The following is a 17,098-nucleotide window of genomic DNA, read 5'->3' on the forward strand; positions in this document are numbered from 1 at the left end:
GCTCTTCTATCTCTAGGTAACAAAATCACTATAACGTTAAAAATTTTAACTTACTTTGAACTGTATTAGCGAAATTGTGCCAAATTTTAACAAAAATTACTGAAAATGTGAACAAGAACAGGCAAATGTTCACAAAACTTTAAACCTCGATAACTCGCTGTAAAAATCGAAAATCGAAAAAATCTTCTTATTTCCGTATTCTACGCTGGACGGGCTTTTCAATGATACCACTCACAATTCTCTACGATGAATATATCGATCGGCCAGAATTGACTGAACAAAAAAATCCAGTTGAGTATATAGTTCCTCCTCCCCACTAAAGTTGGGGTCGGAACAAAAAAAGACCAAAAGAAGGCCAATAATAGCCCCAGCTATCGCTGTGCGGCTATTATAAACGCGTGGTGATATTAAATGGTGGACATGCTCGGTTAGTTAAGAATAGAAAAAAAAGTGACAACTGCTCTCTTCGTAGTTTCCGAGCGCACTTATGCTCACTATTTACAGAGAAAAAATTTTCAAAAAATTAACTCGTGGAGCTTGTTTAATTGAAGACTAATTTTTACAAAAGGTGGATTTTGTTAAAATTGGTTAAGTGCACATTGACATAAATCTGTTAGGGTTGGAATATGAATTGAAACTGCACACTTTTATATGCTTTGAAGTTGATACAAAATCATGATTAACTAAGAACTGTTTCTATCATATTGCCTTAAATCAATTAAGTTATTACGAATGCCTTTTGATATTTTTCTGTAACAAAAGTGAGAGTCAATAAATTTGGGAAATTGCAAATGATCGCATAAAAAGTTGAGAGTGAGAGAGGGTGAAACCGGCGCTAAATTTGACGTTATTTCGTTATGATTTCAAATCTCTAAACTTAATGGCGTTTCAAAAAGTCAATTTTTCAGCCCGCCAGTCAATCTCAAAAAAATGTTTGCCATTATACGTACCTTTTTATTGGCAATTCTAGAAAACAGTCATTGTGAAAAGTGGTAGGGGGAAAAGAAACAGTTCTTGGAAATAAATAGTAAATGTTTGCTTCCCAAAGTTTCCCTGAATTTGCTTGCATTGGAAACTTTACTCAGCTCTATGTTATGTCTCGCATCATGGGGAGAGAAAAATTTTTTGAAAATTTTCAGGAAACCCGAATATGTTTTCCAGAAACCAAAACTTGATACATTTTGATAAGGAACAAAATAAAACATGAAACATCTTGCCAAGATCTTAACATGACAAATTGCAATATAACTACGAGCTTGCAAGATTTCTACGAGCACTATCTTTGCAGGGATATAAAGAAGCAAGATCTTGGCAAGATAACCCAGAAAAATTAACTTTGATATAGCAATTTTTTAGTAGGCAATGGGTTTGGTGGGAAGCATGTATAACATATATCTAAAATAGAAAAATAAAAATTTTACACACAATTGGTAAAGTTTATGAAATTCGTCAGCTCGACAATTTAATGTACATCATTTTAACTCAAAATAGGCAATAGGAGTTCATTGTCGAAACTGTGATGTATGTTACCCACAATCCGACAAGCACGACAACCGATACCAGTTTTGGAACCTCGGGTCCACCTAACTCGGCTTTGTACATCACTCGTCGACCAATCAGAACAGCGAATCCGACGCAGGCCAGGATCAAAAATACCGCTACTGACAAACCCAGGTCGCCTTTGAAGTGGAGAGGGTTTTCACATTTGTATTAAAATAATCAAATTTTTATTTACTGAGAAAACGGAGCCTGTATGTTTGGGAGAATAAATTTGTCATTTGTTGCAGAATAAATTCGAACCAAAAAACAACCCATAAGAGAGTAAATTCCTCTGGATAAAACCAACATAAAGGTACCAAAAAATACGCACAGAAAAATGTGAGCTCTTTAACGTTATTTGTGCTCATTAGCTTTGATTTGCGCTGAGGCGTGAAAAAACGAGTGGAGTTTTCAAATTATAAACCAGATATTTTCTGTGTGCAAAGCAATCAGATTAACGGAAACTGCTTATTAGACATAAAAACAAGCAAAACGATCTAGTTTAACAAGAAGACCTAAAACATTACAAAAAATAGCATCTTCTTTCAAGACCTCAATGTCTAAACATAACCGACTAACGTCGGGCGAATTGCTCTCGAACGACCACCGAGCGATTAACTTCGTCAGTAGCTAGCCACGGTTTAGTGAAGCTAGCTTTAGCTTATTTGAAGGGGCGTGAGGTGAGCATAGCTGAGGTTTGGGTGCGCCGGGGGGATTTTTGGGGGCAGCAGTGGGGGTGGGGGGGGGTCTTTGGCTGCTCGGGGTCCTTAATGCCTGAAAGAAATGCAAGGGTGAGGATTGGGGTTGGGGGTGAAGCGAGGAAGGGGGCTGATGTGCGGGAGGGGGGTGGGGTCAACCTCTAAGAATCGCCATTCATACCATAATTATAAGTCTCCAAAATAGTTTCTGTGAATCGCAAACTTGGAGACTAGTGAGCTGAAAGGCTCTAATAGAACTTATTGCCCGCTGGGTGCTACCTGCTTATCCCGTTTTTGAGGACGAAAAGTCAAATGGGTCAGACAAAAAGTATCGGTCAAGCAAAAAAATCGCATAAAAAGACCATCAGGACTATCATCATTGTCACAAACTTCGCTTGAGGGCAATTTGAAGGTTAATATTCGTGTGCAAAAAATCAAGTATTGCCAGCAATTCCAAAGGAGATCAAAGTACTGGATTGTCCGTTATATAGTCAAAATTTGTATCCATTTGATAATCTAGACAGTCTGAAGCAAGACTAACAAGAACAAACAGTTCTTTGGGAAAATTTAGAACAAAGAGTATCGGAAATTCGGAACGACATTGACGTCGATGTCAGCAGAAACTTTTATGAAAACTACACAAACCGTGTAAACGTTGTTAAGAAAGCTGCAAGGTCAATGACTTGTTACTAAAAAACTGATTTGATCTCATCATTCTGTTTAACTAAATCTTTATGTTGTTTTTGAAACATTCTCGTCATCAATAATGTACTATTTGATGTTTGCGTTGCTTTTTAAATATTCTTTAGGTGTACGTATCAAAGTATATCTCGCTATTTTTCAGTTTACATATTGGTTTTGAAACCCACCTGAGAAAAAGTTAAGCAGTTTTTTGGCTAATAATATTTATCTTAGTAATTAATTTGTGTGACAAATTTCCCGCCGCAATTGATTTGCGATTTCAACTCCAAATTTGAGATTTTCACATTTGGTTGCTTATGTGGATGTGAAAATCCTGCCTTCTTCGACTTCAAAATCTTTGTCACGTTTGATTCTGTTGTAGAGTGCGGCTGTCAGCCACGCCACTCCGACTCCCAGAAAGACATTGACTGCATTGCTGCCCGTGATGTTACCTGTGAAGCGTCAAAGTCCCATTCTAGCCATATTTATTCAACAATTCGAAACCAACAACACTTCGAATACATTATAAGAAGAATGCTTTATATTTTCCTCGAAATTCGAACTATAATTTAATAACTTATATGAGAGTGAACAACTTAAACATTAGTTATTTATTGCGCCTCTTTAATAATTTATTACATCAGCTTGTTTTTCAATCCCGGGTCGAGAAATTTTCCGAAAATTATGTAAGAAATGCGCTGAAATGCGCTGATTTTTCAAAAAAATTCAGCGCAAAAACCTTACATAATATTGCGCTGAAATGTGCTGAAAGGCGCTGAAACTTTGCAAGAAATGCGCTGAATTTTCAGTGCATTTCTTGCAAAGTTTCAGCGCATTTCAGCACATTTCAGCGCATTATTATGTAAGGTTTTTGCGCTGAATTTTTTGAATGTTATTTCCACAATGAAGTTTTTAGAAAAACGGCATGACTAAAATTGGTTAAAGAAGCTTCTGAATCTGAAGCATATGTCTTTCAAATTTTGTTTAGCAAAAAGTTAAAGCATAGTGTTCCAAGTGAATTCAATTCAAAGATAATCTTAAAAGATGATTACAAGAATCTCAACTGCTCTGATGAGCAATAAATTTAAACCAATCTTGCAATTCGAATCAGAACATGTAATTGATATTATTTGTACAAAGAAACTCTTCTTTTTTCTTCACCTCCACGATGATACGCTTGAAAACGGATCAAATTCGTCTAATAGTGCTCTCACATTAGCAAGACACATTTCAAACCACTTACAAACCTCCTATTGACGAAAAACTGAACAAGATTCAATACGATTAAGAATCTGGCATGCGAAATAAAGCTCTCTTCTTTTCTTGTAACTTTCTAAGTGTTTGCAAATGATTTCATGGGCTGTACGTGCGAAAATTTGGATACGTCATTCTAACTTTTTATCATCTACAAAATGTTTCCTGCACACTGTCAAACTTCAGAATTGTAAACAAGTAAATAGATTTACAGCGAGAGAATATTAACCAATCAGATTCGAGTATTTAAACACGCATAGAAATCGTTCCAATTTACGTACAAAGCTCGGAAAAAGTGCAAATAACATTATTTCAAGTCAATCTAATCATAAGACCTATCAAATAAGTCATGATTCGTCTCAAAAATTTTCGGGTTTTTGGATGCATTGATACAAAATGCTGACTGGCATTGAACTGATTCGTTATCAGACAAAATACCGGCCAAAAGAGCATCAAAAATTGCCCTCTAAAAAACCACTTGTTGCTATCATCGATGAGCTTACACGTTGCTTTATTTATGCTGATAAAACGTTGATTTGTACGTTTTGGAGCTCATACATGAAATGAATTGAATCGTCCGAACTACTGATTCTTTTATCAGAGTTTATATCGGCCATTATTTGGTCTGATAAGTGCAACCTCCTCGGCCACCGACACCCGTTATGACACCAACGAAATCCATTTTTGTACCTGATTTTTCAACAAAACCACAGGTAAATCAGTTCTTGGGTCCGAAAACTTCCAGTGTACCTGGTCAATTACATATGTCGATGCTTCATGTTCCGCAACAACAGCATTGACCTCAAAGTAACATTCCACACCAAACACATGGCCCTTTTGCCCATTCCCCGCCTTATGCCCCTCCACCACTAAACCCACTCGTGAACCCTCCACCCGTAATCCCTCCTCAACAATTATTTAATCCTCAGCCTCCCGTGATTCCGTCGCTCATTCCAGCGAACACAACAACCTACCTACCCGTCCCAAACATTCCACGGCAAAACATTGTCCAATCGCCTCAAGCCCGCCTTGTACTGTGCCGTGCCGCACCAAAACTCCCTTGAACTGTAACCTTGATCTAAACCTGGGGAGTTTTCCTCAGAATAACCCCCCAAACGTAAACCAGGCGAATAATAATGCAACCGTCTTCAACAACGTTCAAACGAACCTACTCCCAAGAACAGCTGACTCCGTCATCAGCCATCTCATCTTGCAATTGAATGCACAACAAAATCCTAATAGCAACCACGCAGCAAACTGTAGCATCCCGGTTAACTCCTTTAGTACAACTACTAACATCGCGCCACCTTTTGTCACGCCAGTTATACATCCAACATACAGGCATACTGCTCCGATACCATTGTGCTGGTCTGGCCCACCGCATACCACGCCTCCAGCTCCAGCATCTGAAAATGCAAGCTTGATTAAGGCATTCACTGACGCCTTAACTAGCAAGAGGAATGATCCGCTACCCGAATGGAAGTTGTCCCAATACAATGCGGACCCCCTACAGTGGCAAGAATGGTATGGTCAACTTAAAAGCGCAATTGACTCTCAGTCCTTAACTGATGATGTAAAATTGACATACCATAAGACCCTCGTAATAGGTAAAGCTTAAACAGCTATAGCTGACATCGCCTACCGTGGCGCAATGTACAAAGACGCACTGAAGACCTTAAAACGTAAATTTGGCCAACTACAGGCGGTCGTAAGTCCCCATTTGGACAAACTCGACAGCTTTCCACCATTGAAAATGCACAATAGCGAGAGCATCATTACCTACTCGGTGTGTATTTCAAGTCTTGTCGGGGTATTTAAATCGCTCTGATACGCTTCAGATTTAAAGAGTGCTGCGCCTCTCAACACCGCCGTACAGAAGCTTCCACCCAATATGAAGGAGTTGTGGTCACTTTTCACGGTCAAAAAAGCCATGTGAGAAACCTATTTTTTAGATTTCAACGACTGGTTAAAGGAGAAGGCCGGAGCGCACGATTTAATGAAGAACACGCAACTAAAGCAAGGACTGAGGATACCCACAACTTAGTAACCAGATCAAAAGTTGCTTCGAAGGCATTTGGTGCAAATACGCAACACAAGAGTAATCTTAAGCCGCAACAGAGTTCTCCGTCAACATCAATCTCTAGTTGTATTGTACGCAAAAACAGCCACCGGCTGTGGGAATGCCGTGTCTTTAAGGAAAAGACCCCCACGCAGAGAGCCAAGGCTGTGGCGGAAGCAAAGCTCTGTTTCTCTTGTTTATGTGATAAACACATCTTTAGACAATGCCCAAGTCCCCGTAAGTGTAGGAAAGATGGTTGCAACAGCTCCCATAACAGATTACTTCACCGAGCTGAAAGGGTTTTTCCAGCTAAACTCTCAACAAACAACAACATCAATACTTCGAAGTCGAACGCAGGTACTAGTAGGGCATCTACTGGGCAACAGCAGCCAAGCAAAACAACCACTTTGTCTTCCGTGACGGATGTCAAAGGCCTCCTTCAGGTCACGGAACTGAAACTTACTAACTTTTCTGGGTCTAGTACTACGGGGTTGGTTTTATGCGATACCGCTAGCAGTAACTCTTGGGTGTCCGATAGTCTCGCAGATTGGCTCGGTTTGCAGGGTACCGCATTAAAACTGACCGTCAAGGGAATAAACACGGAAGAACTCATCAACACAAAGGTGGTTCAATTGATGTGACACCTCATAAAGATCAAGACTTCGAAGCATTCACTGTGCGTCCCTATGTGAGTGAAATATCAAACATAGGTTCCAACATCATTGACGTTAAGTCAATGCAAGAAACTTAACCACATCTAGCCGTCCTAGATCCAGTTAAGTATAGCTATGGGAACATTGAGATGATACTTGGACAGGATGTCTACCATGCCATCCGCCCGTTAGAGTACTTTGCAGCCGACGAAAAGTGCTCACCGTTCGCTGTTCGCTTGCCTCTAGGTTGGGTTTTAAGCGGCTCACTTCCGTCAAGTTCAAGTTTAGTCTCTACGTGTTTCAAAGCCAATGTCGAACAGGATTATGAATTAGCTTGTCAGGTTAAGTCCTGGTATGATATGGAATTCTGCGGCGCGTACAAGCAGGTTGACCCACGATGATCCGCAGCGGATGCTCGCGCGCAGGAAATACTTGGAACAACAACTTTTTATAACGGCAAAAGATACGACGTCGGTATGTTATGGGCTGATGACAACATCCAGCTCCCGAATAACTATTTTTCGTCACTGATACAGCTCAAGTCTTTCGAAAAGCGGCTCTCGAGAGACACAACCTTGAACGAAAATTATGCTAATACCATCCGTGAAGACTTGGAAAAAGTTTATTTGATTACAGTCCCTGACGCTCACAAGGTCGAGCAGCGGTCGGATAAAGAGTGGTACCTACCACATCATCCCGTAATCAACCCGAACGAACCGGGGAAAGTGCGTAGGGTATTAAATGGTGCAGCAAAGTTCCACGGTACACCTTTGAATAAATCTTTGCTCACTAGCCCCGACCTGCTCCAAAATCTAATCCATGTACTACTTAGGTTCAGTCAACATCAATTCGCCGTGTCCGCAGATATCGAGGGTATGTTCCTCCAAGTGTGTTTCCCTGACTGTGGCCAGCCATCAGTGCGTTTTTTGTGGAGAGAGGACCCACAACAAATGTTGTAGTGTATCAATACACGCCCCATATATTCGGGGCTAAAGACTCGCCTACACGCGCTAACTATGCATTGCAACGCACGGTCCGAGACAATATTAGTCAGTACCCGGAAGCAACCAAAGCCATCCTAGAAAACTTCTACATGGACGATTACTTGGATTCAGTGGAACCGCCTGAGAGGGCTTTCAATAGATCGAAGGAATTTGTGCATCTTCTCCATTTAGGTGGGTTCAAGCTTACTAAGTATGTAAGCAATGTACTAAATCTTAAATCTGGCTGATCGAATTGATGGGTCACCTCAGTCCACCGAAACAAAGGTAATTGCATCATCTAAGGAGGAATCTTCGCATGTGCTTGGGTTGAAATGGGGTTACAACAATGATACTGTAGCTGTGAGTCGGGGTATCTCCAGTACAGTAACTAAGGCTTTAACACAACGCTTGGTATTGAGCCTAGTGTCTGACGTATTTGATCCCATCGGCCTAGTGGCATCATTTATCGTTGGTGCCGAATTGTTACTAAAAGACATCTGGCGTGTCAGCGGGCAGCATTGGTATGAAGAATTATCGAAAGAGACTGTTAAAAATTCCTCGAATGAAGTGTAGAACTAGCCAAGCTTGCAGAAATCACTATATCGAGGAGCAACATTTCGGGAAAATTTGAATACCTGGAACTACACATGTTTGGCGATAGTTCCCGAGAGGTCTTCAGCGCTGTTGCATTTCTCCGAGCACAAGTAAACACTTCTAGTGGGCCAAAAACAGAGCTTGCATTTGTCCTAGGCAAAGTTCGCGTAGCACCTATGAAAGGGATGACAATTCCAAAGCTAGAGCAGCAAGCTGCTTTACTGGCTGCTCGGTTGAAACAAGACATCTGTCGAACCGTTACTGTGCATGTTAACAAAGTTTATATGTGGACTGACTGTACTACTGTCTTGCAGTGGCTCAACTCCATAAGTAAGCAGCCAATATTTGTTGTAAACCGCGTATGCGAGAGTTTAGAACACACTAGCGTTGACGAATTGAACCACTGGAGGGGTCCAGATTTCTTAAGAACCAAGGAATTCCCGTTCGAACCAAGCATCGAAGTAGTTAATATCATCAAACTTTGTATAGTAACTAAGAAAACTGACGAAACCAATACATCATTAGCCGCATCCGTAACCAAGTCCACTAAAAAACCGCCCCCGCAACTAATTCCCTTCGATAAGTACAGTTCTTATCAGAAGTTGCTACGGACAACAGCGTAAGCGCTCCGCTTGTTGCCTTCTCATGAACAATACCGTAATGCCGATGGTAGCATCATAGACCCTACAGAGCTTGACGAAGCCGAGCGTCATCTCAAGTATCTTGTCCAAGGAGAGTCATTCAATGCAGAGAGAAGAGATCTCCTCGAAAACAAACCCGTTAAAGGGAGTAGCCGCATTGCTCCGTTTTCTCCCATTATTGAGCCAAATCGTCTAATCCGATCGTCCGGCCGCATCAAGCGGTTGGTCGAAGTTGACTTTGATGTAAAATATTCTATCGTTCTCGACTCATGCCATGCATTTGTGAAGTTGTTCCTTAGGCACAACCACGTTAAACATCATCCTCAGGGTATTGACTACCTGCCAGCTAAAGTACAAGAACGTTATACCATCCTCAAATAACGGTCCTCACTGCGTTCAATTAAATCCAACTGCGTCACGTGCAGAAATTTCCAAGCTGCCACTATCCAACCAATCATGGCTGACCTCCCAGTAGAAAGACTCGCATACCAGTCTCTTTCTTTCACGAACACCGGGGTCGACTACTTCGGCCCGTTGTACGTTACTGTACGTAGGACTACCGAGAAGAGGTGGGGTTTCCTATTCACATGCTAAACTACTCGTGCCGTTCATGTTGAAAGAGTTCCGTCCATGGACTCCAGTTCGTGTGTAATGGGAGTGGACTGGTTTGTCTCCCGTCGGGGTACACCTGCCATTTTTTGGTCAGACAATGACACTAACTTTTTTGGCTCGGAAAAAAAACTACGCGAGATTATCGAAAAGTGGAACGCCATCAACATCGCCGTCGAACTTGCCCACAAAGGTATTAAGTGGAGGTTCAATCCGCCCAGCGGCACACCAAGGTGGCATCTGGGAGAGGCTGGTACGCAGTTTTATGCAAATACTTTACACCATCCTTGGTACTCGTCGTCTCACGGACAAAGTTTTGAACACTACTTTTTGTCTCGCCGAACACGCACTTAATTCGCGTCCGTTAACGTCCGTAAGCGCCAACCCGTCCGACCTAGGCGCAATAACACCTAATCATTTCTTACTCGGTAACCAAGCAACAGCAATGCCGTCAATCGTTGGCGTAGACGAGTTCGATCATCGTAAACGTTACGCCCGCGCACAGTCGTATGTTAACACTATTTGGTCACGTTGGATCAAAGAGTACTTACAGGCGCTGAACCGACGTTCCAAGTGGCAGACGCCTGCCGAGCATCACCTTAAGACCGGTGATTTGGTTTGGGTAGTTCAAGAGACCAACCCAAGGGGTTACTACCCTACTGCTCGGATCACTGTACGCCGTTGCGGTTCCGACAGCGTCGCACGCTCCGCCGGTTTGCGCACGTCCTCCGGATCACTCGTTCGCCCGTTTGTAAAATTGGTACCCATTCTCCCAACATCTTCTTCTGGGCCAGAGGATGTAAACAAGTAAATAGATTTAAAGCGAATGAATATTAACCAATCAGATTCGAGTAATTAAGTACGCATAGAAATCGTTCCAATTTACGTACAAAGCTCGGAAAAAGTGCAAATAACATAATTTCAAGTAAATCTTATCATAAGACCTCTCAAATAAGACATGATTCGTCTCAATAATTTTTGGGTTTTTGGATGAATTGGTACAAAATGGTGACTGGCATTGAACTGATTCGTTATCAGACAAATTACCGGCCAAAAGAGCATCAAAATTTGCCGTCTAAAAATCCACTTGTTTATAAGTTCGCCGTAATCTTAATACGTTATAATCCCTATACGTTGTCATTATGGATATGATCGTTACAGTGCTAATACGTTGCTTTATATCGATTTGCAAGATAAATTGAAACTTCGAAAGTCTGATTTTGTCAGCTTTAAGAATAAACCATCACTTTTTCGCCAATTAAAATCTTTAAGATTTGAGCTAAATTCTGAAAAGTTTGAACTAAATTTTAAAATTTTCACAATTGTTGTATCAGTTCTCCCTTAAACTAGATCCCCCCTCCCCAACTTACCGAGTGATGAGTCGGCGAATCTGTCATTCTGGGCCGCAACTCTGCTCGCAAAAGTGTCGGGCAGACTGGTTCCGAGTGCCACGATTGTAATCGCAGTAACCGAATCTTTCAGACCAACTGTGCACCCAAAAAACGAGGCCAAGTCTCCGATGATAGCGGTCATTAGGCCAATTACACAGATGGCCGCCACGAAGCAGGGGTAGCCGCCCCACAGCCCGGGCGGGGGCACGATTGAGAATGCAATTTTGAAGGGCAAAAGGATAATGAAGGCCAAAATGTCCCAGCAAGATAGCGGTTCTTCTGAAACAGAAAGAACCCTTACTTTTGCATATAAACATTTAGTTATATTCTAGAAAATTGTTAATTTTTTATTTGTTATTTTTCAAAAAATTTATAATTAAGTTAATTGTTTGATTATTACTTTATACCGCGAATATCTCACAATCCTGGCAATTTCGTAATGATCGAATACATTTGCATAAGCTAAGGTAAAAAGCGCCCTTTTTTGAGGTTTGTACTATGCAATTTTTTTAAATATAAATGGACAAAATACTATATAGAGTATGACATGGTTGGTTGAGGGACACTAAAATACGGAGCGAAGCTGCTCACTGAATCTTTTTGGTAGAATAAAACAGTGATATTGACAATTTCTTAAGTTAAAACTAAATGTATTTGAACAACAATACTAATACTGAGGTCTTCCAGCCATTTCCCAATTAACAGGTTGGATAAGTAAAAATCATCAATAGCTTAGCTTAACGGGGGGGGGGGGGGCGTCCGGCGAAATGCTCTAAAGCGACTGGCGAGCACTTGGCTTAATAATAATAATAATTAATAATTATAGTTCCTGCGTAATCGCAGCGGAACAGAATTAGGCCTACAGTAGCCTGTTCTCAGCTGCCCTTTTTCTTTATTCCCCACATTTCAGACCGACCTTTTAATGGGCAGCATTGCTCTTTTTTGGTGACTATAGCCACTTTTTTTTGTGTCTGAAACTTTCACGTGGTACCATCATAGCAGCCAACCTTGGTCAGGCTATGGTCAACCTGAAGCTATGGTAAGAGCTCATCCTCACACAGACAGATTCACGGAGGCAGGAGATTGAACTCTCAATCATTGGCGTGTGAATCACACACCTTACCTCCCGGCTATCACGCTTCGTCAGTAGCTAGCTGTCGGTAGTACAAAAAAAATTGCATATAAAAATACCAGAAAGACTATTATAATTGGTACAAAACTCGCTTGAGAACAATTAATTATGGTCATAGGTCTCGCTAAAGTTTGATATAGGCAAAGACTGGACTGTTGTTAAAATAATAGAACAAAGTGTAGAGTTTGGTCTGGTAATAGGGCAAAATCTGGAAAACATTTGCCGGGGTAGGGTCCAATAGTATTAATAACAAACCCAAGTCCTCATCTCCGCCCCCTCTGATGTCAAATATCTGTTTGAACTGGGTCACGTAGCTGCCATTTGGTCCGTCATCACTCGCACTCAACAGCATATCCATCGAATCCTCGCTGTGACCTACAATCAAACTCACTTTCAAAATCTTGATATCTCCTAGCTTACTCCAGTTTGTCGCTTGAAACGTACGAAAGTTGTCGGTATGTTCCATTTCAAATATAGTAAAACAACAAGTATGTTCGCTTTTAAGACGAAAAAATATTAAGAAAACGTCGCTATAATTTCATTTTCTTTCGACCACGTCAAAACTAAGTTTGTGTGAATTAATGGACAGATTTTCAATGTTCAGTGATGTTCTCCACATTTAAAAATTTAAACCAAAAACCGTTTTGGTAAAACTGAATTTGCCAACGAATTAGAGAAAGAGTTCTATAAGTTTTCATCCCTTTTGGAAAAATTTTCTAGAGTGATACATTTGAATTTGTTGCGGGTAAAATATCATCGTTTTATTTGATTGCATTGTTTACACTTATCTAAAATGTTTGTACGGACAATATCGCTAATGTTTTTGTTTTAGTGCCAACATGACGATGGTTTCCTACGTTTAGAGCATGCCATGCCACAACTTCTCTTGTTGATACAAACCATGCCAGTAGAAAATGATGATTCAAAAAATTTCTTACAATTTCAGGGCGGTTTTTCATGACTAGTAAGACACAATAGGACACAAAAATGTATACTAAAATATAGAACCCAGCAAATGATTAAAGTTATTACCAACAAAAACATTCGGAAACGCAATCATTTTATATAAATTTCAAATTTTTTGCTGGTTAGTGAAAATGATAAACATACTGGCACCTATCGACAAAGAGTCAAGCCATTGAGAATACGAAAACTATTTTTATAATCATTTTATCACAAAGCCAAAATTAAAGCCATATGTGCTTTAAAAATTTGAGAAAAAAAATTTTGGCAAAAGGATTAACTATTAGGCATCATATGCCTAACAAATTTGCCTGCAGAAAACAAATTGGACAAAAAACTGTTCAAAATCAGTTAGGAAATTTGTTCCAAACCGTCGCAAACTAGGATATCAACAATATTAATTTTGAATAATTTTTTTGAACCAGCCTAGTAAAAAATAATGCACAGCTGATTTGTTTTCGTACAATTAGAATGAGAAGAAGTAATCACATAATTTGAAGAAGCCAATTTTCAAAAAGCTAAAAAGCAGCCAAAATTAACATAACCGACTAACATCGGGCGAATTGCTCTCAACTGACTGGATAATGGCAGCGAAAGGTGAGGGGGGTCAAACTGTATGAAACGCCCTTCGCACCTTTATGTCTCCAAAACAGTTTTGGTGAAGAATCACATGCTTAGAGTATAGTATGGCGAAAATATCAAAGAACCCTATATGCCCTCCGGGCGTCAGCATTTTATCCCGGTTTTGATAGACAGGGTAGGCAGGGGGCTTGATTGTTGAAATATTAGTCTGTAGTTTAGATAGGTAGTCGGGACTTATATGGGTCAAAATTTTCTCAAAATAAATTTTTAAGCTTAAATATTAACAACAGTTCCTGTTTACCATATATTACAAACTAAGCTGCTGTCAAAGTCCAGTGTTCGAAAACAGAAGTCAACGTTTAAAAACAGCGGTAACAGTTCGGAAAAGGGTTCAAAATTCAAGTCATGAACAAACTTGATTCAGCTAAAGAAAAGCCTGTGTTTGATAGCATTTATTAAACTAAAATGTGCAAAAGACAACATTTTGATGTTTCCTTAGAGCATTGCCAATTTACAGATAGATTTTTGCCTGGGAAAAAAAAATATGGATTGCAGAACTGCAATCTCCATATAGTCAGGCAACATTTAATTTTTCTTTTGCTTGAAAAGAAGTTTCTTGAAACGATATTGTTCACTAGCAAAATAACTTGTTTGAACCATTTTTGAAAAAAAATTAGGTCAAAAAAAATTTTTTATAAACGAAGAGAATAATTTTTTCTCGACTTCCTCAGATCTAGGTGATCTTCATTCAAAGTTCCTGGTAATCACACAATATCATGTGCAATAATTTTTATAATTTTTACAATCATAAAAGATCATAAATCTTTTGTATTGATCATTTGTATTGCTTTGTGGTTGTCATGTAAAGCCCTAGAACGTATATAGATTTTTTAAAAAAATCTCAGTAATCTGACATGGTCATCTAAGGCGTGTAAAGCATGTCATGTATAAAGTAGATCAAAGTTAAGTGAACTAAATTTCATCCATAAAATCTACTATTTGAATCCTTGCGTGCGAAAAAAAAAAAACAATATTATGTTTCGTCAATTTACAAAATTAGACAAAATGTGAGAAAACATTGTGTAGCTGGTGATGTAATCTGTCTGAATTTTGAAAATGTTTCAGCCCTGAAATAGTTACAAATTTTCAAAAATTAAGTTTCCCTTAAGGGTAAATTGGCGTGTCATTAAACGTCGATGCCGAATCTATCAAATAGGTAGAATTGCGGCAAAAGTTTTCGCGGAATTGAATTTATGTTTTTAGGTTACCATAGAGAATCATACATAATAAATCATAGAATGATCGTCCATAAATTAAGCTATGATTTCTATGACATCATTTACGATGCTGGTATGACTGCAAAGAATTGTCGAATTTCAGTTATAACTTCACTAGAATTCTCGCCTTTTTCCAACATAGCCGTCAGATTGCTTGAAAATAGCCGCGATGGACGCTTGTGGCCTGCCATGAATTGAAACCACTAAAGAAATAAGATTGACAGATCGACCACCAGCTTTTTAATAGACCACTAGACTTTTTGGGTTATATTCGGACTGTCATTTTTTGAGACACATTTGCTCTACAAGGAAAAAGTCCTAAAGGAGCTTTTTCAAAATTAATATTTGATATGAAAACTCAAGTCTCTATTGCTCAGGAATTAGGGCATATAATTTTGGCTTTAATTAGTAACTGTTCATAAAATTCAAAGTTCCATAAGTGAGTTCAGAAGTCATGTTTTTGAGTGAGGTAAGACACGCAATTAAACTAAAAGCAGAAATGACGTCACTAACACAAATTTTAACTTCAAAGCAGTAGAAGTCACTGAAGTCATTGAAAAAGTCAATTCCAAGAAGCCAGGGTAAGACGAAAAAAATCTGTTAGACGAAGTAAAAAACATAGCAGGACAAGTTCTGACGTACAATTCAAAGAATTTTCATTGACTAAACAGAAAGATAGACCTAGAACGGACTATGAACGGATTGGGAAAACAATTTAGAATAAAACCGATCCAAAAAATTGAAAAAACAGTAAAAATCAAAGTGAAATTGCCGCATGTGAACAAAAAACAACTAGCGAGAAACCGAATTTTTATTCAAACAGTTTTCTCACTCTACTTTAAATTTAGAGCGAAAAAAATTCACGCCGCAAAACCACTCGTTTTTTTGCTCTACTTCCTGTTTCGGCGTGACCAAAATCACTACTCCAATTTGACTTCAAAAATTATGAAAATGTGTGAACAGATCTTAAAAAAACATAGCCGGAAGAATTCCGGAAACGACTCGAAGGAGAAAATTGCCCATATTTATGACTAAACAACTAGAACAACTTTTCTGAACCCTGAACCTCCACAAATACAATAAAAAATTTAAGAAGAATAGAAACGGCATTTCAAAACAAATTGAAGAAAAAAACAGGAAAAAGTTAATGAGTTGTTTTTAATAAGACAAGGAAACATAAAGCCGAAAAAAGTTCCTTTGCAATTAAAGCAATGAAAAGCTCGCAAAACAATGGGAAAGTCAAAATAGGTTAAGAAACTTGTCTAAGATTGAAAAAAAAAGAAAAACTGCAAAAAAAATAAGAGAAATGTTGTAAAATTTCTCAATTTTTCTGTTACTTATCATTTAAAAAAATGATTTTTACCAAGAAAACTTTAGTCAATTGGTTTCGGTGTATTCTTTAATTAACAAGCTTTTTTTCAAATCCCACCTAAAGCATTAAAACAAAAATGAAAACAGGCAAAAAATCATTAAATTTCGTCTATAAATCAGCAAAACTGATCAAAAAACTCCAAATTAGCATTAAACTCAAATTAACAACTTGAAACCTTCAATTCCTATCAAAACAAGCCTAAAACTAATACAATATCATAATCAAACCTCATAACCGTCAAAAGTTGCAAAAAACTGCTTCTAAAAGCCGCACGTGAACAAAAAAAATTCGCTCGCTTAGAGAAAATTTTTTTACACATCAATTTCTCGCTCTCTCAAAAACAGCAGTATGAACAAAACCCCCTCTCTTTTCGCTCCGCTCTTCACTTTTGTTCAGCACCAAAATCACTCCAAATTTATTCACGCGTTTCATTTCCCGCTTCAAAAATCACTCCAATAAAATTGATTTAAAAAAAGGACTTCTCCAATACTCCTCTTCGAGTCGTAAAAAAGACAGCGCCCCAAAACAATTCAAATTCTTTGAATTGTAAAAAATTAGGAGCGCTATAAAAGCCGCCTGGAATTGCTGACGCGGCTTATAATAATTGTCTAAACCTGGGATTTACTCACCCACAGAAGTGATGTTAACTTGACAATGATTGCATCTGCCG

At 39.0% G+C, this 17,098-nt stretch overlaps 1 protein-coding gene across 1 annotated transcript; it reads right to left on the reverse strand.

Moving 5' to 3' along the window:
• Positions 1 to 1,291: 1,291 nt before the first annotated feature.
• Positions 1,292 to 17,092, reverse strand: LOC142350690 (sodium/calcium exchanger 2-like). The gene is made up of 5 exons (XM_075402619.1): positions 17,058 to 17,092; positions 12,490 to 12,609; positions 11,082 to 11,381; positions 3,257 to 3,370; positions 1,292 to 1,679 (listed from the first exon to the last, which is right to left on the reverse strand). The coding sequence occupies exons 2-5, from the start codon at positions 12,590 to 12,592 to the stop codon at positions 1,483 to 1,485; spliced, it is 714 nt and encodes a 237-aa protein (XP_075258734.1). The 5' UTR covers positions 12,593 to 12,609; positions 17,058 to 17,092; the 3' UTR covers positions 1,292 to 1,482.
• Between the last annotated feature and the right edge of the window lie 6 nt (positions 17,093 to 17,098).

This window comes from Convolutriloba macropyga, chromosome 12 (genome assembly GCF_964194025.1).
Source record: "Convolutriloba macropyga chromosome 12, txConMacr16.3, whole genome shotgun sequence".
Lineage (NCBI taxonomy): Eukaryota > Metazoa > Xenacoelomorpha > Acoela > Convolutidae > Convolutriloba > Convolutriloba macropyga.

What these genes read in the sequence shown, in the direction of transcription:
- LOC142350690 (XM_075402619.1), bottom strand. Translation starts at nt 12,592, where the DNA reads ATGGATATGCTGTTGAGTGCGAGTGATGACGGACCAAATGGCAGCTAC. An exon ending in ATTCGCCGACTCATCACTCG is followed by an intron (nt 3,371 to 11,081) that starts GTAAGTTGGGGA and finishes GACGCTTCACAG; the next exon opens with GTAACATCACGGGCAGCAAT. An exon ending in AGATTTTGAAGTCGAAGAAG is followed by an intron (nt 1,680 to 3,256) that starts GCAGGATTTTCA and finishes TCCACTTCAAAG; the next exon opens with GCGACCTGGGTTTGTCAGTA.